The sequence below is a fragment of the Entelurus aequoreus genome, linkage group LG15 (assembly GCF_033978785.1).
Source record: "Entelurus aequoreus isolate RoL-2023_Sb linkage group LG15, RoL_Eaeq_v1.1, whole genome shotgun sequence".
In the NCBI taxonomy this organism is placed as follows: domain Eukaryota; kingdom Metazoa; phylum Chordata; class Actinopteri; order Syngnathiformes; family Syngnathidae; genus Entelurus; species Entelurus aequoreus.
The window spans coordinates 34,273,677-34,297,769 of NC_084745.1; the positions used below are offsets into that span (position 1 = coordinate 34,273,677).

General features: G+C 38.5%; 1 protein-coding gene across 5 annotated transcripts in view; it reads left to right on the plus strand.

Moving 5' to 3' along the window:
* Window positions 1-24,093, plus strand: part of eya1 (EYA transcriptional coactivator and phosphatase 1) — a 139,913-nt gene that overhangs the window by 107,525 nt on the left and 8,295 nt on the right. For all 5 annotated transcript variants that reach the window (XM_062021258.1, XM_062021257.1, XM_062021259.1 and 2 more), the window contains 5 exons: window positions 4,759-4,848; window positions 20,029-20,087; window positions 22,265-22,425; window positions 22,551-22,665; window positions 22,786-22,907. In XM_062021258.1, the coding sequence (XP_061877242.1) occupies window positions 4,759-4,848; window positions 20,029-20,087; window positions 22,265-22,425; window positions 22,551-22,665; window positions 22,786-22,907 (547 nt within the window). The remainder of the gene's footprint in view (window positions 1-4,758; window positions 4,849-20,028; window positions 20,088-22,264; window positions 22,426-22,550; window positions 22,666-22,785; window positions 22,908-24,093) is intronic.

Below are 24,093 nucleotides of genomic sequence, written 5' to 3' on the forward strand. Positions count from 1 at the left end.
TACACTTAAAGCGTCTGCATGCTTGCAAGAAAAAATACATTTGAAATATCTGAATGCGCCAGAAACGCAAACTTTTATCATATCCTATCATACGTACTGATGTCAGTTGAAAAAACAGTACTAGAGTGTTTTTGTTTTTTTAGCAATTGTATGCTCACGCAACACTAAAAAAGTTTAGCATATTAATATGTGGAGTAAAATTTTGAAACAGTTTGTTTTAATATGTCAATTTAAGAAACAGTAGCAAAGGTAGATTTTTATTTTAAATATTAATATACTTGCAGATAATTAAACATTTATAATATTAATATGTGGAGTAAAATAATGGAAACATACGTACTGATATGGTCGTTTAAGAGACCGTACCAAATGTATTTTTTATGTAAAACATATGTTTGTTCACCCAACACTAAAAGCGCTCTCTATCAATATGTGGAGTAAAATGATAAAAGTTTAAGAAACAGTACTAAAGGTAGTTTTTCATTTAAAATATCATTTTGCTCGCGGAATCCTCAACCTTTATCCTACTCCTTTTCGGGCATGATGTAAAATGAAATGATATGAAAGTGTGTGATGTATTATGATGTAAGTGTGTTCATGTTCGAAATAAACTAAAGAAAGAAAGAAAGAATATGTGGAGTAAAATTATGAAACCATACTTACTGATATGTAAGTTGATATGTAAGGTTTTGTTTTTTTTCACATTTGTATTTTCGCGCAACACTAAAACTTTTAGCATATCAATAGGTGGAGTAAAATTATGGAACCAAACATACTGATATGTCAGTTAAAGAAACAGCACTCAAGGTATTTTTTTAAACATCTGTATGTTCATGTCCACTAAATATTTCACCATACAGTCTCAATTCAGGGAGTAAAATTATAGACCCAAACCCACTGGTATCTACATTTAAGAAACCGTACCAAGGGTAGTTTTTCTTTTGAAATATTAGTATAAACTTTGACCTTATCAATATGTGGAATCAAATTATGCAACCATACAGTAAATACTGATGTCAGTTGAAAAACTTTACTAAAAGTGTTTTTTTAAACATGTGTATGCTGGAACTTTTAGCATATCAAAATATGGAGTAAAATTATTTAGACATCCGCACCAATGTGTCAGTTTAACAGTCGTAGTGTTAGTCGTTTTCAAGGTATTTGCAAGAAGTGGAATGCTGAGAACTACTTATTCAAAATTAATGTATTTATTATCATTCAGTATTATTTATTATGTATTTTAGACTTTTTTTGTCTACCAATTTTTACTTATGTATTTACGAGTTAGGGTTATTTTCCCTGTCCGTGCTCATAAGATAAAACGTTTGCTTTTCCAGTTGGTTATTTGTTATTCCCTGTATATTGCGTCTCTAAATTTAAACTTTCCAAACAAACTTTTTTTGAGAAGGAGTAAAGTCAGAATTCCCTTCTCATGGCTTCCTTTGGAGGTCATCCATTCTATATGGATTTCATCGTCCACTTTTTACGTGATTTTTCCTCATTGAACTGGCTTGATTTAGTCAGCTCTTGTTTTGACTATGGAGGTGTCTGCTTTTGACATGTTCTCTCCTCTAATATCTCAAAGATCTGCGGCACCATTGCTCCGCGCCTTTGTTCTGGCGTGATGGGGGCAGTGTTTTGTTTTGGGGGTGAAAGCGGGGCTGCTCCACAACCCTCCACTGTTTATTTACTTTTTTCCCATGCTGGGTAGAAGCCTTATGCATTGAAGCAGCCTCTGAAGCAGGAATCATTCCCGCTTACACAAGGGCTCGTTCCACACACTGCTAAAACATTTCTGATCAATTCAACAGACTGAAACAATAATAATGGAGGCGGTTTATCTATAAACTACTTAAGAACAGAAAGTGCTCCTACATCCACCCCCTCTGTGTGTCATCCCATGTCTCAGTGGCGTAAACAAAACACTTTTCCCCGTAATCACTATAAATAGGCGTCCATCCGCACTTTCCCTCACGCTCGCTGACCTCCCACCCACTCCCCGCCACATAAACACTGCGCTGTTCTTATCAGCGCTTTTTAATTGGCATCAAGGCAGCTCGCCCCCATAAAGCTTTTGACGGCTAAAGCCAGCTGTAATGCCATCGGGCTGGAGCTTAAAGGAGGTGGAGATGTGGAGGGGGTGTTTGGACGAGGTGGGCGGTCCTCTGGGATGGCACTGACATCTCGAGGCAGGTGCTGTCGTTTCTGTTGCCTCATCTCAACAGGCAGGTTTTTTGCTTGGAAGAAATTAAAAATGATGGCGCTAATTGATAACAATGAAAGCATGTGCAGGACCGGGCCATGGGCCACACTTTGCAGACCCTGTGCTAAAGCCTCCAAAAGTGGAAGGGCATTGAGCTCCTTGTGCGATTGCTCTGCTGTCATCTTTAGTGAAAACCTAAGCACTATAGGCTACGGCAGCTAATCAGTAGAAGGCTCAGGTGTGTCTTCAGGTGGTTTAACTCCGTAATCCCTGCTTCTGGTCCTGCCAGGCCTGTTTTTACTCCAATGCAGCTGCAAGGAAAAAAAGAAAAAGATAACTCTCTTGCCGCTTGGTGTTTTGTGCATCCTCTACAATCTGCTGATTGGAGCTTTAAGGGGTTTTTGTGCCTGTTCATAATTAATTTGTTTGTATTGTGCAAGAGTCATGAACTATTAATAGCCTCTCAATGTCTTACGTTACAGCAGGGGGTCGTTTGCTTGTTGAAACACTTTCAAGATGAACTTTAAATCTGATTAAACACAAATTAAACTGCACAAAATGTGTAGTGGCCCATCTCAGGCAACTTTTTTTATTTGGTTCTAAGCCAAAGATGACTCTTTGGAGTAACAGGACTGAAAGTACAGGAGTGAGTTTTTAGCAAATACATGAAATATAGCCGCATGGTATCTATGATAATAGAATGTTAACACTTAAGATGCTACTGTGAATCAACAAAAATAATTAAGAATAATTTAGGTAACAGGACTCTGCAGATATTTTAACAGGACTAAAAAGTAACAGGAGTGAGTTTTTTAGTAAATACATACAATATAGCCACATGGTATTTATGAAAATAGAATGTTGATGCTCAGCATGTTAGTCATTCAACCAAAAATATATTGTAATAATAATTTAGGTAACAGGATTGTGCAAAAAATGTTAATAGGACTAAAATGTAACAGGAGTGAGTTTTTTTTAGTTACATGATATATGCCACATGGCATTTATGATAATAAAATGTTCACACTTCACATGTTTCAGATATTCAATAAAAAATAATTAAGGATAACTTAGGTAACAGGACTGTGCAGAGATTATAACAGGACTAAAAAGTAACAAGAGTGAGTTTTTCGCAGTTACCAGTAAATGAAATATTGCCACATGGTATTAATGTTAATAGAATGCTGGCACATAACATGTTACAGCGATTCAACAAAACCAAAATTAAGAATAACTTGAGTAAGAAGATTGTGCAGAGATTTTAACAGGACTAAAAAGTAACAGGAGTGAGTTTTTTCCCCGCAATTACATACAACATAGCCACATGGCATTTATGCTTACACGGTAGAATGTTCACACTTAAAATGTTACAGTGCTTCAAAAAAAAAAAAAAGAGAGAAACTTAGGTAACATGTTACAGTGCTTCAACATAACAAACATTAGGAATGACTTAAGTAACAGGACTGTGGAGAGCGTGTAATACAACTAAATAGTAATAGGAGTGAGTTTTTTGCAAATACATGAAATATTGCCACATGGCATGTATGCCAAACGAATGTTGATACTTAACATGTTACAGTGATTCAACAAAAATAATTAAGAATCATTTAGGATTGTGCAGATATTTAAACAGGACTAAAAAGTAACAGGAGTGAGTTTTTTCCCCCGCAATTACATAAAACATAGCCACATGGCATTTATGCTTATACGGTAGAATGTTGGCACTTAAAATGTTACAGTGCTTCAAAAAAAAAAAAAAGTTTTAAGAATAATTTAAGTAACAGATCACATTTTGACACCCCCGTCCCCATTCATTGAAATATCCTCGAATGTACAGAACAATAAATGAGTGAACTTAATTTGGGGACTCCTGTGGTTTGCAGAGAATCAGCATGCAAATTTCTCTGGACCTTGTGACATTTCGAATATTAGAAATTGTGTGTGTAAGGGTAACAGGACTGAGTGAAACAACAGGAAATTTAAAATACAGTACTTTGATACACCTTGTGCATTAAATATGTTAAAATATGCACGCTGCTGCTCACTGCTCCCCTCACCTTCCAGGGGGTGAACATGGGGATGGGTCAAATGCAGAGGACACATTTCACCACACCCAGTGTGTGTGTGTGACAATCATTGGGAAAAAAAACCCAAAAAAACACTACATTACAATGTGTCACATTGCATGTCATGACTTCATTCATTCATTTTTTTTGTTGACTACACAAAAGTTAAGGCCTGCAATCAGTAATGCATCAGTGCAAGTATGCGGAGGAGGATGAAAATGCCGACTTTACGACCCCAGCAATTCTCCTAACTCGATCACCCCTCCGGAGACTTTTTTTTTTTTTTTTTTTACTGCATTTATTCCAGTCTGTAGCTTTCCTAAAAGGCTTTTCTGGTCCTTTTCCGCAGCGCCGTAAACACACTTTCAAGTCTTCTTTTATGAGAAAGGCCTGCTGGGAAATTATTCGAATGACTTACGAGGAACACACTTTCTTGCATGAAATGAGACGTAAGGAATGATTGTTTCTGTTGTTGTTGATTTTTTTTAGGATCCACCATCGTCAGTCTCATTAGGACTACGGATGGAAGAGATGATCTTCAACTTGGCCGACACGCATTTATTCTTCAACGACTTAGAGGTGAGCCGTTTTGCCTTTGTGTTCACTTTCTGGTGATTTAGTGAAGTCCATGATAGTATTAAAAAAAACATCTCATATTGGAGATGCATTACCTTTTGAACCCGGAGGGACACCATGAATTTTACATGTGCTGCCAGTCTCAGACTTCCAGCCTCGCCCCCTTTTCCTTCTCACTCGCATAGCGGGCGAGTGCAATTTGTCAGGCTTTAGTGTTTTCTGCGGCTGCTCCGTCTGTCTGTCTGCATGTCATGCTGTGTGTTTGGTGTTGCTGTCCACCTACGCCACATGTTGCTTCCCACATCTCTTGGCCTCCCCTCAATCTTGTTGCATGTGCGAGTCGTTAGATCAGTCTGCAGACCAGCAAAGACGGGAGTGTCTCGTTCGACGTAACTGCGCTGCTGTCTCCAAGTTGACTTGCATGAGTTGCAGCTTCGAGACCTCTTGCCAGTACTGCACAAGCTTCTCAAATAGTGAACCACTCTATAATAGATGCTGTGTCTCAAATAGGTTTCTCCTTCTCTGCCTTCAGGGGAAAAAGTGGTATCTGTATTTTGCATTTGAACTTTAGTGATAACCATGTTTGTTCATCAAAACAGCAGCACCTACTAGGGTGTGCTAAATAAATGTGCAGTCCTAAAGGTTCCTACTCATATGTTGTAGCAACAGAATTAAAGATAATCTTGCGATTTGTGAAGACATCAGCAAGTGTTTGCAAGTAGCATTATTGGCATGTTACGTGCTTCCATTCTTCATCTGTTTTTCTTTACATTTTTTACACATTTGAAACTCAATAGGTCATAACAGCAGTACTTACTGTACATTATGTGGAGACGCTTTCTAGTAGCAGAATTTGCATGTGTCCATTGTGTATTGCACGTTCATAGGAGCTATGCGGTTCTTTCCATATGTCTGTATTTCTCTACAACAGTCCTTTGGTTTTGTTTTAAATGTTAAGAACGTTGAACAAAGCTGAAGCACCTACCTCAGAATAATGAGTGGAGTCTTACCAGTTGCAACTCAGATGCTGTTATAACTCAGTCCAGTAATAAAGTAAATGTTTAAATGTGTTATTTAACAGTAGCGTTATTTGCAAATCAAGTAATTTGCAAGTAACGTTATTTGCAAGTAGCGTTATTTGCACTTAGCAGTATTTGCACGTAGCAGTATTTGCATGTAGTGTTATTTGAAAGTAGCGTACCATATTTTTCGGATTATAAATCACAGTTTTTTTCATAGTTTGGCTGTGGGTGCGACATATACTCTGGAGCGACTTATGTGTGAAATTATTAACACATTACCGTAAAATATCAAAGATTATATTTATCTAATTCACGGAAGAGACGAAGCAAAATGTCAGCAATCGTCACACACACACGTCAACCAATAGGAATTCGGCGGGGGAGGGTCATGGCAGAAGTGCATTGTGGGTCATGGGATGCTAACTGCTATATGCTACTGCCGTAGCTATTAACTTGGACTATTTCTACATTGGCGGTAACTTATAAAAACTAAACAAGATGGCCCCGAAAAGGAAATCATATACTGCAGATTACAAGCTGGACGTAGTGAAATATGCAGCAGAAAACGGCGATCGAGCAGCAGAAAGAAAGGACGCTAGCGGCGCATACAAGGAGCGACAACGAGGAAGAAGATTTCATCGGATTTAGCGATCAGGAGTGACAGATTGTTTGGTAAACGTATAGCGTGTTCTATATGTTATAGTTATTTGAATGACTCTTACCATAACATGTTACGTTAACATACCAGGCACGTTCTCAGTTGGTTATTTATGCGTCCTATAACGTACACTTATTCAGCCTGTTGTTCACTATTCTTTATTTGTTTTAAATTGCCTTTCAAATGTCTATTCTTGGTGTTGGATTTTATCAAATAAATTTCCCCCAAAAATGCGACTTATACACTCGAGTGCGACGATACAGTATGTTTTTTTCCTTCTTTTATGCATTTTTGGCCGGTGCGACGTATACTCCGGAGCGATTTATAATCCGAAAAATTCGGTATTGTGCAAGTAGCGTTATTTGAAAGTGGCGTTATTTGAAAGTAGCGTAATGTGCAAGTAGTGTTATTTGAAAGTGGTGTTACATGAAAGTAGTGTTATTTGAAAATAACGTTATGTGCAATTATTGTTATTTGCAATTATTGTTATTTGCAAGTAGCGTTATTTGAAAGTAGTGTTATTTAAAAGTATAGCATTATTTGAAAGTATTGGTATTTGAAAGTAGCGTTATTTGCAAGTAGCTGTATTTGTGAGTAACGTTTTTTGCAAGTGTAGCCCATGTGGTTCAGTCCCTGCTTTTCTGTTCCACCCGGGACTCGAACCTGGGTAGCTGGCATGAGAGACAAGCATGCTAGCTACCGAGGAGGCTATCAGGGAGTGAGAATTACCACATGGTACACATGGCCCAGCCACACTGGCTGGCCTCCGTTATACTAGTAGCTATAATGTCATTTGTAAGTCAAATTATTTGCAAGTAGTAGTATTGCAAATGTCCATGCTTTTGTTTCAAATGATCATTATTTGAAGTGAAAAATTGTTTTTAAAAATGGTAGTTTTTTATGTTATCGTGTCAATTTTTTTTTTTCCATTATAAAAGTTTTGGCCTCTTTTTTCCCTCCGCACCTGCAGTTCTCTTTTGCACATAGTAGCACTATTTCTCCACACTTAACTATTATGTTTTCATCTTCGCCTCTCACATACTAAAAACAATCCTGCAAACGTACAATCATTAACAGTTTTGTCAAGGCCTTCCTCGACTTTTGTGACTTTAAAAAAAAAAAAAAAAGTGTTATAATGAATATAACGTTTTTGTGGCGTGTAGTGTGTTCCTGCAAGTCCAAGCACTTCAGAATGAGCATTGATTGTGCTGCATTGAATACGAACCTACAGGTGTACCTAATTGTAATTTATTGAGATTTTCTTGTCTTTTCCCAGTGAATGTGATCTCTTGTCTCATTCTACTGATCTCACAGGAGAGGAAATGTTTTGTTTGATACTAAAGTGCAAAAAGATGTGCGGCCGCTGTGCCAGGTGTCATTAAACAGCGCCGCGTTCAGCCGTGTTGCGTGAAGCAAAAACGCTGTGTGTATTGAGAATCCAAACATTGTGAATAAAGTTAATTGGCTGCTTAAATCTTCCCTCTTGCTGTCCACAATCCATTTATTAAATATATCATTTGAAAATGCAGTTTTGTTTAGCATCTGTGCTGTGTTGGGATTCCTTTCAAGTGTGATCAGACTGACACTGTTGGCAAGAAAAATGGATAGTTTGTTGTTTTGGTGCTTGAAAGCCGCTGTACTGATTGTCACTAATAACAACACGCTAGAAGAGGAGTGACATCGCGTTGAAGTCGTATTGATCTCTCCTCTTAAACTCTCTTCCGAGTGTTAAGTGCCGCTTCTCAGCAACGCCTCACCAGTTGTGTTTCCTCTCCCTCTGATTTACAGTCGTCCATCGGTGGATGGAGCTAAACGGAGTGCGACTATAAATACCGCAGCCAACAGCAGTTATGTATTTAAGCATGTGCAGAAATGCATATGGTCCATCTAATTTAGTCAGAGCCATAAAGGGAGACCCCAGAGGCTGTGCAGAAACACAGGTGCAGAGTTAGTGGCCTAACAGTGGTCCATCTAGGTCTTAACACTGGTGTCCTGCCAGCCTATGCAGAGGGACATTAAATATGGCCGCAGCCGGTGCACAAATCAAATCCATTTATGCTTGTTTAAACCTTGTTTGGGTGTTATTTTGGTAATCAGCGCAGCATAACTGGCATTGTACTCCGCATGCGGAGGTCTACTTTTAGCTGGTGTGTGTGTGTGTGTGTGTGTGTGTGTGTGTGTGTGTGTGTGTGTGTGTGTGTGTGTGTGTGTGTGTGTGTGTGTGTGTGTGTGTGTGTGTGTGTGTGTGTGTGTGTGTGTGTGTGTGTGTGTGTGTGTGTGTGTGTGTGTGTGTGTGTGTTTGTGTTTGTGTTTGTGTTTGTGTGTGTGCGTGTGTGTTGATAAGGCTGCCGAGTGACGATTCTGAGGAAAGTCATAAAAAGAAAGGGAGCGTGCCATGGGATCAACAGAGATCAGTTTCAGCTTGACGTCGCTCTCTTTTTCTAACCTAACCTCTTTTTACATGTTGTTCCCACTTCCTGTTTGATTGAAAAATCTCATTCTGATTTTTTCTATGCACTCAACACTTTTAAAAAAAAGTAATAATAATTCTGTCATAATTATATTTTTGTTCATATCTCATTATAAAATAATTATGAAATATATGTACTTTTGTCAAATTGATACAAAACACTTAATACATGTTTTGCTAAAATACATTTCAAAAAATGAAGCCCAAAATTTTAAATTAGATTGTTTTTGCTAAGACATCATTTTTTTAATATATACTTGATTTTTAAACACTTTGAAATGTGTTATTTTCTGTAAATATTATAGTTTGTATTCATGTGTTTATTATAACATAATTATAAAATATATTTACATTTGTCTAAAGCAATAAAATTTAATAGATGTATTTCTAAAATAAATAAATATCTAAAAGCTCATTTTCTTAAACTTTTTCAGACAAAAATTTTAGATTAGATTTTTTTCTCACAAACTTTAAAAATAATAGGTATATATGTAATTAAATTAATTATTTTTTAAGATTTCTGATTTTATTTACCATCTTATAATTCTATTTATGTAAAGCACTTTGAATTGTCATGCGTACTATTAATGCTTGACAAATAAACTTGCCTTGCTTCTAAGGCTGACATATACCATCCATAAACTAATGAATGAATCTCAGCCTCATTGTGTGCCTGCTTGACTATTAATAACATTTTACAAAAAAATGGTTAATAATTTGAATCCCCGTCCAATTTCAGGCCATAACCTTAATGCCAGATTTGGAAATATTTGTCTAAAATGATGCCAACAGTTTAATGTGACCTACAGTATAGTTGTAGTCAGCGTGTGGGAACCAGGGGCCCCTCTCGCCCGCTAGCCAAGCCCCCCCTGTGCTCTCTTCTCAGTGGGGTACAGGGCGGCCATCTCCCCCTCCTTCTCCGGGTGAGAAAACAACTCCCGATCTGAAGGATAAGAGGGCATGGGGGCAAACCACTCACAGGGAAGTGGAAAAGGGGGCAGGGAGAGGTCTCTAAAGGTGGGAACATTTTCAATTAGTCCGCCGATGCCTCTGTGGCAAGCGCAACAGCCCTCATGCGCTCCAAACATGTTGAACACACGCGGGCCTATGCAGAGGCCCACTTCCACACATCCGTGCAACAACCATGTGACACTACGAGCTGCATGCTTTTTATAGCTCCCACTCTGCAGGCCTGAAACCCGCGCTCTGCCTTGTTAATGAGAGATGCTGTGACTTGCACGGCTAGCTTCTCCTATGGGCCTCCAGAGTCTCTTAGCGCCCGGGACAATCTGCTGGTTTTATGTCTCGCTGTCAAGAGTTCAGTCCTAGACTTGCAATTCCATATTTCGGGATTTTTTCTCTAGCCTGTGTGTGAAATATTCACAGCAAGGAGCAGCTGTTTTTCTCTGTGAATTGTTTATTTTTGTATAATAGTCATGTAAAAAAATTTCATTATTTTAGTCATCTTTTTTTTTTTTATTATAACTGTTGTGGCGCCACTTGTGGGTTATGGTCAACCTGCTTTGGAAGACATGATAGCATAAATGTAATAAAGATATGCTCAATCATTAGAGTAGGAATGGCCAAAATGTTTGCCTCTGAACACGATTTTAAGCAAAACAGAAACAGCCTAAATAGAAATAATACAGTTCCTTTCAGTCCAAATAACATGGATAGAAGGAAATTAGTTAGCCTTGCAGACATGCCATCAATAATTGTGTGGGCTTAAAAGAGGTCAGTATTAATATGTCTTACATTTGGGAAGCAACAAAATGACGCAGTGGGCGAAATTTGACTTATTTGCAATGAATTATACCGTAGGTGCCCTCTACAAATAGGTTTTTCTTCATGATTGTCATGTTTTGCAAGCAATCTCACTCAAATTTGACAGAAATGCTTTTGCCAGCCCCCTAAAAGCGCGTATCAAATTTTATGGATCTGATGGAAGATTTCTTAGGGGAAACAATGCGGCGTCAAAAAAATAATAGCACACACGGTACGGTATGTAATTGTATGCTATGTTGAATGTGCCTTTAGACACACTGAAAGCTATTATTTCTTTCTTTTTTTTAGTTTATTTTGAACATGAACACACTTACAGTATAATACATCACACAATTTCATATAATTTCTCTTCACATCATATCCGTAGGAAGAAGCAAAGCTTTTTTAATCCTACCCCTTTCCCACTTCAAAGCGTTTACAAATACATACGTTCATTTACTGTCTTCTTTTTTGTAACACAATTACATCAGTGAGTCATTAATGCAGCAGTTCTTGTAATTGATAATTAAGTCAGTCATGATAAACATACTGAGATGAAGAATATCCCATTTTCAATAAGGTCGAAGGTATTTCTAGTAATTGTTCTTCTTTGTACTTTGTAAGCACTATTCATTTGGAACAACCTCTTAAACTGGATCATATCTGTACATTGTTTAACTTCTTTAATCCATTCCATAGTTTATTTCCACATACAGATATGCTAAAGGTTTTTAGTGTTGTACGAGCATAAAAATGTTTTAAGTTAGTTTTTCCTCTGAGGTTATATTTCTCCTCTTTAGTTGAGAAGAATTGTTGTACATTCTTGGGTAACAGGTTATAGTTTGCTTTTGTACATAGTTTTAGCTGTTTGCAATGTTACCAAATCATTGAACGTCAGTATTTTTGACTCAATAAATACAGGGTTTGTATGTTCTCTGTATGTAACATTATGTATCAGTCTAATTGAACTTTTTTGTAACACGGTTAATGAATGAAGCGCACATTTGTAGTCGTTTCCCCATATTTCTACACAATAACTCAGATATGGTAACACTAGCGAGCAGTAGAGAACATGAAGTGATTTTTGGTCTAGAACATATTTTGCTTTGTTCGTTATTGAAATGTTTCTTGCCACCTTATGTTGTATATTTTGTATATGAGATTTCCGGTTCATTTTATCAGCTATTATTACTCCCAAAAATCTAGTTTCTTTTACCCTTTCAATGTCTACTCCGTTTATTTATATTTGTGTATGATGCTCTTAACTGCTATTAACCAAGGTTTTTTTCCGAATAGATGAATTTATAAGCAACACAACAGAATATACTTTGGGATTTTTAAGAGCAATGTTATTCACTGTAAAAACTACAAGCGTAGATGTAACAGTAAAATAAATGGCAGCTTAGTTGCCAGAATTTTCACGCAAAATAACAGGGTTACGTTTTTTTAAATTTATAGCAATATCAACGTAAATTTTACAATAAAATTCTGGAGACTGAGCTGCCAGTTTTTTGTATTGTAAAAGCAAAACATGTTTTAGTGTGTTTAAATATGTTTATCTTCTTCCGTTTTTTTTGTAAGAGTGTTAATTTAAGGTGTCATATAAGGCTCCAGCATCCCCCGTGACCCTGAAAGGGATAAGTGGTAGAAAATGGATGGATTGGATTATAATTTGTTTCTATATTTAAAACACTTCCTTGTGGTCTACAAGACATGTGATGGGTTTTTTTGGTCAAAATGTTGCATAGATTATGTTTTATGTTTTTATTTTCAAGCCACTTTCTTAATGTCACTTCAGAATGCGTCGTTTTGTGGACGGTCTTAAGTTACGTGCCAAAGCCCTCTTCCAGACCAAGCCTCCTTCAAATGCGTCTTCTCCCCTTCAGCCATGTTGTAGTTTTTAGTGCTTCCATATGGAGTCTACTGACAGATATAAGTTAGAACTGTACGCTACTTAACGCGATAGCAGAGGATTTCAGCATGCATGTGCATGTACAAACCAGTCTGCCCCACAACAAGAAAAAAATAAACAGTTTATTGACTCCAACTTTGGACTACAACTGGATGAAAATGGCTGACTCAGGCAAAGGTCTTTGGGTAAACCTTGACATATATGGAGATAACTACTGACGTAACTAAAGTCTCAAATTAGAAACGGCTCGTTTTGAGAAAGTCTGATAAAAATAATTGTTTTATAGATATCTCTGCTATGCCTTCATGGTTTGATTTTACATTTTGGGGACTTATTGTGGTCCCAAATACACCAAAACTGTCACCAACAGGTAAGAAATAGTGGTTTTGCACAATAGGACCCCTTTAATGATAAAGGCAAACCAGGGTTGTTTGTAATGGAGAAATACAAAAATGTATTCATGTTAGCATTTAAGCTAGTGATTAGCGTGCTAGCTGCTTCTTCCAAGTGCGGTAATAAGTCGCGGTTTTACGATAATTAGAATTTGAATACTAGCCGTCAGAAATAATCAAAGTTTATTTATAACGGTAATCGTTACAGTACATCTCTAAATGTTCAACATTTTCTATGCAGCAGTTTTTCATGTTGTAATTTTTGGGCTTTCTTCGGCTCGATGACGCCAACAATTTGAAATTGAATCTCTGCAAAGACTCCAGAGACAAAGTGGGGTTTTCAAAACAACCCGGTTTGAAGGGGCTCCACCTCGGCCCACCGCCCTCATCTCAACGTCCCACCACTGTTTATTTAGGCAGCAGCAGGCGTCGAGGGTGCGTGGAAAAGACAACTTTGCTGCACGGAGCTCACCTGGTGCATGTTTTGTTGTGGGAGAAAATGCAGAATGCTGTTTCCTGAAACCCCCCCCTTTCCCTACACTTTGTTTGGCCTCATTGTTTGAATTCCGTAACTGTTCAAGCACAGATCGGAATGAAGGAGCTTGGAAGAACTCTCCCTTTGTTACCCACATCCTGTGTTTGACCCCAAGGTATAATCACCGCCTCCCCGCCATACCTGCGGTGGGAACGGAGTGGGGGGGAAAGATGCTGGGGGTCACCGAGCGGGGCGGTAAATGGCAGCCTCTATCGGTCGGCATTGAGGAGCTGCGAACAATGGATGAGGCTTTTTCACATGGCATTAGCCTGCTGGAGAAATCCTGCGATGACGGCTGTGTTATCGCACACCTGACTGATCGAAAGAGGACAAAGGCTAGACATGAATTTATTAGGAAATCGGGGGGGAATAACGACAGGAAACAGGACAAATAGGCTCAGTGTTTTGTTGACACGCATTGGTGATTAACCTTCGCTTTGGTCTCGGCGCTCCTGCAGTCGCCACACTCTCGACAGGAAGACTCGGGCCGTCATCGCTTGATTGCTTGATGACAGATGCCAGGAGAACAAAGAGGGCTCTGATAGCTTCCTCCCCGCTGAAAAGTTTTGAGCAGACGAGTGGAAAGACGGAGTGCCAGAGATGGGAGAAGAGGTGGACCGATTCATTCAAGGATTACTTGCTTTTTCCTCGTTCCTCAGCATTGTTGCGCAAAGGAGCTCGCAGAAAGTAGTCAAGCGATTGTACAGTAGGAACATCTGGTCTAGGTTAACGGTGATTGTAGGTTTTAGAGAGACTCGCTTGGCGAAAGGGGGGGTTCATGGATGGAAAAGAGACGTTCAAAAGGGTCTGAGAAAGTCCGCCATTGTTGAGGCTGCTTATGTGGTACTTTTATTTGAATCCAGGGAGGCATTACCTCCTTCAGGGTCCAGCCGACATTTCACTGAAGCTATCAGTCAGTAAAACTTCCAGCATACAACTGTACTTAACTGGCCTCAACCTGCAAGCACCCATCCATCCTTAATTCTGTGGTGTTTACGAGGCCTTCAGAAGTGGCTCCTAATGAGTATGCGTAAGGGGTTACTGTACGACATTACTCACGACCACCTCCTGCATTTGCGCGGTGCAGAGGTTTATGCTAGGCCCAGCAGGGATGTGTAACTATGGGCATCGAAGGGCCCCTCTATTGCTGACAACATTGGTACTTATTCCGTAGTTCTGGACCTAAAAATGATTTCTTCATGTAACATCCCCCCACCCCCCTCCAAAACACATACAGTTGTGATTGTAGGCTTGTTTTCTAACAAATTTCACCATTTTGAATCACCCACTTTTAGCTCCAAAATGTGGGAGCCAGCTGATGTCACACACACTGGAGGCAATTTCTTTTTACTTAGTATGTGTTTTGGTAGCAACACCATCCCAAATTTAAGCTATTTTCACACAGATATGGCTGCCTGGTTGTAGCAATACAACTAATGTAGGGGTCAGCCTGCATATACTATATTTCCAAATGATGGCAATATGAGGAAAGTAATGACCTCTCCAGTCAAATTCATTCCTGCGAATTTGGACGGACCAAGCGATAGGAGTGTATTTTGCATCGATCGTTTTATGGATGCTGACTTTGAAGATGAAGGGTTTTGGTCGGAGTCAGGCTAGAAAAACATTTCGGGAGCACCTTTTAAGGGAGAAAGACTGAGTCATAACCTGTGAAAAAACTGCGAAAAATAAAGCAGTCCCAGCAGGCGCTCAAAAACGAATTTCAAATTAATTTTGCATCCTATTCTACTCATGTTTTCCTCAATATACTTGAGAAAATGCTGAAAGAGCATGAGCAAAGACGGACTGTGCTGTCTATGAAAAAGAAGATGGTAGAGCAGGGAAGTCCCATAATTATTATTTTATATTTGTTTTTTGCTTTTACTGGAAAATGGGCTCCACACCAATAGGGGGGCAGCTTATCGGGTCTGGCATGGAACATTCCAAGTAGTTAGCTATCTACCGATTCCCCAAAAACTAATTGATATTATGAGAAATGACTGCCAGATTCATTTTCATGTGCAAAAAATACATAGTGACCTTGATAGTGAAATTTGGGTCATCTGGATGCTATGGGTCCTTTCACCTTTTCTTTCATTTTACTGTAGACATCTAAAAAGCCTAAGAATCATTCTGACTGACTTAACAGATTTGATGCTAGGATTCATCAGTGAATGAAACACATTACTCAGATTAGTGCCAGACAAATTGTCTTTTGATCAGGTCTGCTTCATTAGTGGCTAATTACTGAATGATTGTGACATTCCTGTTCTACAACAAGTGGCAGGGGGTCTCTAAATGGAGGCTTTACGACGTACTTAACTCTTGTTGGTAAAACCATTAACTATTATTTTGGAAGTTTTATGCTCACTCTTCTACTCTTTTTACTTCTAAAGTGTGACATTTCGGCAAGACGTGCACCGCTACAGTGTTGCCTGTGCTACTTTTTGATATATATAACCTCAATTTTTGACCTAAAAAGTGGGATTAACTTGCAATTTGCCTACACAGACCAATGTCCTTGTTATCATAGGTGTGTTTGACCATGAAATTCAGGGACTGACAAGCAATTGTTTGTAAAAATTCAAGCAAGATTAGTTTTAAAACATGGCGAATTACCCATAAGTCATTGCTCCTTTGTTTATTGGTTATAAAACATTGAGAATGCAATTGTAATAATAATAATGATTAAGTTTTCTATTGTATTACAAATGTGCTAGTCTAAAGAAACATGGTGGTGTCAAAAAAAAAGTTTTTTAAAGGAATCGTATTTGTAATGATTGTTAATCGATTAAAAAAAAAAAAAAAAAGCTTTTTAATAAATGTTTTTAATCAGTTCTGTTTAGCGACTCAGGCAAGTCATATTGTTGATGTAGATGCAGATAGCTGCTGTACAGATTTACGTAAGAAAAGAGAAATGTTGGGATACTTCTCTTGTTGCCGTAATTGTATTTGACTTCATTAAACGTTTAGTGAAGAATTTTATTAAACATAAACAGTTTTCTTTTAAGTAATATAGACATTTATCACAGATAATTATCTATTTTATGGAGGAATGTAGTTAATCATAGAGCTGGCACCCAATGTTATCAAAAAGTATTGATTTTGAATCGAGAATCGATTTGAATCGAGAATATATTTATATGTATCCCGTTTGGTAGTCCTTCTTGTGAACCACTAGACTCCATGTGAGTACTAGGGTTTCCTCTCCTCCATTTCCACTTCTCTACCTTATCGGATAGAAGGAGCCCCATAGAAGAGGGGAAAAGGGGTCACGGGGTCAAAGCCTTTTCCTCTTTGGATCTTCCCGGGGAGAGGCTTGGCGAGAGAACGGCTGCATGAGAGCAGGGGTTGGTGGGGGTCAAGATTTTAATTCTGTTAAAAGAACAGCTGGTTTGAGTTTCTCCTCACCTCGCTACCCCCTTACCCCCCTCTCTTTCCTTCGCCCCACAAATCCAGGGAGATGAAAAATTTGTTCGGAGGAGAACCAGTAAAATAAAAAAGGTTTACGGTCCAAAGCCCTTCCTCTTACCTTGCTCTAGCTTTAGCAAGGAATGCAATAACGTCAGCAGAGGCGCTCAGATTGATGACTTAAACAAGGAAGTGTTTGGGTGTTCTATCAGCCGGATGGAACTTAATTAAAAAGTGTGAAAAGTCAGCAGGAAATTATTTCCTTTCCTTTCCGGATTATGTGCAAAATGAATATTGTTCACATAACTTTAAACAGGTGAATCAATGAAGCATTCAAAAAGCACAGTATGATAATCACACCACATTTTTACAATTGCACAACTAACAAGAGAAGTATCATTATTAATTTCATGGTAAATATAATTAACATTTTCAAATGTGCTTAACAAACTTACATTGAAGCACATTGCATGTTTACACTTAGACAATTCGACATGTCTGAAAAGAAGTACTGTCGGTAGAAGCAGAGTTAAACACAAGTTGTATTGAAATAGATTACATGTTTACACTTGCACCATTAAACATGTCTGAAAAGAAGTAGGTAGAAGCAGAGTTTAGCACAAGTTAAATTGAGTTGCATTGCATGTTTATATTTGCATTATTCAACGTGTCCAAAAAGGAAAAGATAGGAGAGTTTTACACAAGTTATATTAAAGAACATCACATGTTTACACTTGTACTATTTAGCCTGTGTGAAAAGGAGTAGGTAGAAGCAGAGTGGATTACAAGATGTACTGAACAAAAATATAAATGCAACACTTTTGTTTTTGCTCCCATTTTTCATGAGTTGAACTCAAAGATCTAAAACTTTGAGTATGTACACAAAAGACCTATTCCTCTCAAATATTGTTCACAAATTTGTCTAAACCTGTGTTAGTGAGCATTTCTTCTTTGCCAAGATAATCCATCGCACCTCACAGGTGTGGCATATCAAGACGCTGATTAAACAGTGTGATTATTGCACAGGTGTGCCTTAGAATGCCCACGATAAAAGGCCACTCTGAAATGTGCAGTTTTGCTGTATTGTGGGTCTGGGGGAGGGGTCAGAAAAGCAGTCGGTGTCTGGTGTGACCACCATTTGCCTCACGCAGTGCAATACATCTCCTTCGCGTTGAGTTGATCAGGTTGTTGATCGTGGCCTGTGGAATGTTGGTCCACTCTTCTTCAATGGCTGTGGGAAGTTTCTGGATATTGGCAGGAACTGGAACAAACTGTTGTATACGCCAATCCACAGCATCCCAAACATACTTAATGGGTGACATGTCCGGTGAGTATGCTGGCCATGCAAGAACTGGGATGTTCTCAGCTTCCAGGAATTGTGTACAGATCCTTGCAACATGGGGCCGTACATTGTCAAGCTGCAACATGAGGTGATGGTTTTGGGTGAATGGCACAACAATCTTGTCACGGTATCTCTGTGCATTCAAAATGCCATTGTAAAAAATGGCACTTGCGTTCGCCTGCCCATACCTTAACCCCACTCCCACTATGGGCCACGTGTGGTTACATCTGGTCTGCGGTTGTGAGGCCGGTTGAATGTACTGCCAAATTCTCTGAAGCGCCTTTGGAGATGACTTATGGTAGAGAAATGAACATTACATTCACAGGCAACAGCTCTGGTAAACATTCCTGCAGTCAGCATGACAACTGCACGCTCCCTCAAAACTTGCGACATCTGTGGCATTGTGCTGTGTGATAAAACTGCACATTTCAGAGCGACCGTTTATTGTGGGCAGCCTGAAGCACACCTGTGCAATAATCACGCTGTTTAATCAGCATCTTGATATGCCACACCTGTGAGGTGGGATGGATTATGTTGGCAAAAAAGTCATGCTCACTAACATAGATTTAGACAGAATTGTGAACAATATTTGAGTGGAATACGTCGTTTGTGTATATAGTAAAAGTTTTAGATATTAGAGTTCAATTCATGAAAAATGGGGGCAAAAACAAAAGTGTTGTGTTTATATTTTTGTTCAGTGTATATTGAAGCACATCACATGTTTGCACTGACACAAGTCAACATGTACAAAAAGAAGTAGGTAGAAGCAGAGTTGAATACAAAATATATTGAAGCACATCACATGTTTACAATCGCACTATCCTATGTGTCTATAAAGGAGTCGGAAGAAGCAGAGTTTATTTCATCCTGCGCCTTCTCCATGTCAGTTACTGATAGTCTGTTGACCTTGTAGACAAGTAGTTGTTAGATGTGAAGTTGGTCATGTGAGGCGCTAGCTAGCACACCATCTTGCTATAAAAGTCAAACTAATAGCAGATTGTTCAGCTTGCTCTCCTTTGCCGGCTGGCTGCTTGGCCTCGGGGGCTGTGCTGGTGTGTGGCGAGGCAGCAATCAGAGGTCATAATTTCATTGGCGGTTAGCATCAGGTTTAATTTTTCTCCTAGGTTACATTTAGCAGAAAGTCTGGATTTTGTTACGGCGTGCCGGCAGAATCAGTGCGGAGCTGAAGAATCGCTGGAGCTTTCCAAGAAGAGCCGAAGGGAAGACTAGCGTGCACACATGTTGGACGATTAGAACCAAGGCCTTTCATACCTACAGTCTGCTATTTTTACATACTGTACTTCAATGCGCTTCAACCTGAAGAATGCTCTTAAGAGTTGCGGTTCTCTCGAGACCGCCCCCTAGTGACAGCTGCTTTTCAGTCCATCCTGACTGATGATGAGGTTAGTTTTTGTTTATACGGCGCTGGCGAGGAGGGCACATGGGAAGAATTACGGCATGTGCTGATTCAGAACGTTCTTTCAACATGAAGGCGTCCAAGCAATGCCAGGCTGTGTTTTCTCTGGTGAAAAATGACTTATGTGTCCTCGGGAGTGCCAATTTTCTTCCACGCAAAAATGAAGCCTTGGCAAATTTTAAAATAGAGCGCTACTTCAGTCGGGTGTGGCTTGTAGGGGAAGTCCTACTAAAAATGTATATTTTTTTAATGTATTGCAGGAATGTGACCAGGTACATATTGACGACGTCTCGTCGGATGACAACGGTCAGGATCTAAGGTAAAAACTGCTGGTGAGGTTTATTTCCAACACGCGTGACAAAGTTGCAATTAAGTAAATTTCATGTTTACAGTTACACAATCCAAACTTTTTTTATATACACATCCACAACTTTTTTTGCATCTTTTTGTCATTGGGAAAATTGCGATGATAATCATAGAACCAGAAATTGAACTTACCACTTCACAGGAAAGGGTCTGGCTATGTTTTGTATCATATTACATTATGAAATGAATGTTACCAAGCAGCAGCTAGCACAAACAAACTACATAACACAAAACTAAAATCCGAACAATATTTAATACCAATGATGAAGTTAATTTTTAATAACATATTTTGTAAGTTATATACTAAAATCTGAGCTATATTTTGTAAAATATGAGAAGAAAAAGGCATAAACATACAGTGTGTTCTCAGCAATAAAACTTAAATTAATTAAAAGTGCTCCACCTTTGAAAACATACTGTATGCTGGTTGACTTTAAATTTTTGTAAAAATTATATTATATTGGAAAAATTTAAAATTAATGAATCTATATGCGCCCCAAGTTTTTGAGTAGAAAATGTTTAAACATGGCTAACATAAAACTAAAATACCTGACACAAAATTAAGGTCAGAAATCAGGTTTTTTTATGCAAACAAAGTATTTTTTTGTCCTACTATGAGACCAATTTGCTTATCGTAAGTAATAATGGATTATAAAAAAAAAAAATCTAAGCTACAGTACACAAACTCAATGGTCCGCCACTTCATTTTATTGTGGCTGATGAAAGGCTGGAAATAATGGCTCTACTGTATGTGTTTGACAACAGAAAAAAGGACTGCATGCAACTGCAAATGTTCCAAACTTTAATATTGTCTGATCTTGCTAAAATATATTCCAATCATTTGTTTATGGTTATGAAAAATTAATACTTAGATATCTGCTTATCACCCTGACGTACGATTTCAAAGCAAGTTATCCATCAATCTGTTGGTAAGAAAAAATATGGTAATCAAACACAATTGCCAATGCAAACTGTGTAACCAGGCTAATAATATACATTAATGTTTATATTCACCGTTGCAAGCGGCCGTCTGAAGTCAGCCATAATTGCGATGTGGCCCCAAATAAAAACGGGTTTGAGACCCCTGCTATAATCTATAAAATAAGCAAAATACTTGGAATTTGGAACAAGTAAAATTGACTTACATTTTCAGTGATATTGGCATATTATAGTACATATTACGGCACTTAAAATAAACCATTTAGTCTAACATATTGAGAAGAAAATACCTTTTTGGCGAGAAAAAAAACATATTTTTTACCCTAAATTTGTGTCAGGTGTCTTCCAAAAGTGAGCAATTTTAATGTATTTTAGTTTTATTGTACAGTAATAAAATTATCTCAGACAACAGTTTAGGTGTCTTCTAAAGGTTGTCAGTTTTACTTTGTTTTACTTTTATTGTACAGCCATCAACTTCTTAGATGACGGTTCAGGTGTCTTCTAAAGGAGAGCAATTTTAATTTATTTTAGTTTTATTGTGGAGTTTTAAATTTATCTTGGATGACAGTTCAGGTGTCTTCTAAAGGTGATTTTTTTTAACTTTATTTTAGTTTTTTGTACAGTCACCAACTTCTTAGATGACATTCAGATGTCTTCTGAAGGTGAGCAGTTTTACTTTATTTTTAGTTTTATTGTACAGAAATGAAATTCTCCCTAGGTGACAGTTCAGATGTCTTCCAAAGGGGATTTGTTTTACTTTATTGTAGTTGTATTGCACTGTAATGAACTTCTTTGGATGACAGTTCAGATGTCTTTAAAATGTTAGTTTTATTGTACAGTACTCAACTTATCTTAGATGACAGCTGGCAGTGTTAAAAAGTTACTTAAAAGCTAGTTTTGGTGGCAAACAATCTTTATTAATTTGATACATCTTGTGCAGATGCTTGATATTGGCTTTCTTACCGATATCCGATACGCTGATATTCCCCAGAACTTCATTTTCAATGCCAATATATGCAACAGTGTTTCCCTCAAACTAATGTCACGTAACGAATGAACACATTTTGCCTCTTATACTGGATGCATTTCACAAATAAACACCTAACATTTTCAACAAAACTGACTTGGTGTAAGCAGGAGGACTATAAGACTGATGGCGCTGACAGACCGTGTTTCTAATTTTCCCCTCAGTACATACAACTTTGGCGCAGACGGCTTCCACGCGGCGGCGACGAGCGCCAACCTCTGCCTGGCCACAGGTGTGAGGGGAGGAGTGGACTGGATGAGAAAGCTGGCGTTCCGTTACAGACGAGTGAAAGAAATCTACACCACCTACAAAAATAACGTCGGAGGTAAATCCCCCCCAATAAGTCGAAAAAGAGGCGTCCTTCAGTGTTTGGATTTGTGGGCACTTTGAACATTTGGCTGGTATTTAAAGGGCCGGTCCAAGCCAAACAATGTTTTCTATACGTTTCAGGTCTCCTGGGACCGGCCAAGAGGGAAGCCTGGTTGCAATTGCGAGCAGAAATTGAAGCCTTGACGGACTCCTGGTTAACACTGGCACTGAAAGCACTAACATTAATCCACTCAAGGTAAAAGTCCACTGCGGGAAATTGTAGCCATACTTCGCATGCATGCGGCATAAATACAGCCACACTCACCGGCCACTGAAGAAAACACAAACAACAACACTGACATCTCTTCTTCTGCAGGTCGAATTGTGTGAACATCCTGGTCACCACCACGCAGCTCATCCCCGCCCTGGCCAAGGTCCTGCTCTACGGGCTGGGCATCGTCTTTCCTATCGAAAATATTTATAGCGCAACCAAAATAGGTACATTTGTCTTGTCTGTCATCTCCTGATGCAGTTTTAGGGTAATTGATGGAATTTTACTTGGGCCTCTCTGCATATGAAAGCACTTGGAGACATTTGTGTCATTCCACAGCAAGAAAACCCCCCAAAATCCTTCCTGTTTCAGATGCAGAATAAACAGCACCCCATGCATTAGTTGCAGGCCCATCATAAAGGATCAATGTGGCTTCTGCAGCTAATTAGCTTCTTCTCTATTTGAAAACATGACACCACATGTCAAACTCAAGGCCCTGGGACCAAATCTGGCCGCCACATCATTTTATTTGGTCCACCAAATCATTTTATGTTGTCTGCCACAACATTTTATGTGGTCCACCAAATCATTTTATTTTGGACCGCCCCATCATTTTATGTACGTAGTCCGCCATATATTATGTAGTCCACCACATCATTTTATGTGGTCCACCAACTAATTTTATTGTGGACCACCAAATAATTTTATGTTGTCCACCATATCATTTTATGTTGTCTGCCACAACATTTTAGGTGGTCCACCACATCGTTTTATGTAGTCCGCCACAACATTTTATGTGGCCCAACAAATAATTTTATTTTGGACCGCCCCATCATTTTATGTACATAGTCCGCCATATCATTTTATGTAGTCTGCCACAGCATTTTATGTGGCCCACTACATAATTTTATTTTGGACCACTACATCATTTTATGTGGCCCACCAAATCATTTTATTGTGGACCGCCACATCATTTTATGTAGTCCGGCATATCATTTTATGTTGTCTGCCACATCATTTTATTTTGGAACACCACATCATTTTATTTTGGACCACCACATCATTTTATGTGGTCCACCAAATAATTTTATTGTGGACCACCAAATAATTTTATGTTGTCCACCATATCATTTTATGTTGTCTGCCACAACATTTTATGTGGTCCACCACATCGTTTTATGTAGTCCGCCACAACATTTTATGTGGCCCAACAAATAATTTGATTTGGTGAGCCACATAAAATTATGTGGCTCACCAAATCATTTTATTGTGGACCGCCACATAATTTTATGTATTCCGCCAAATCATTTTATTTTGGACTGCCACATCATTCCATGTGGTCCGCCAAATCATTTTATGTGGCCCAGCAAATAATTTTATTTTGGACCACCACCTCATTTTATGTTGCCCACC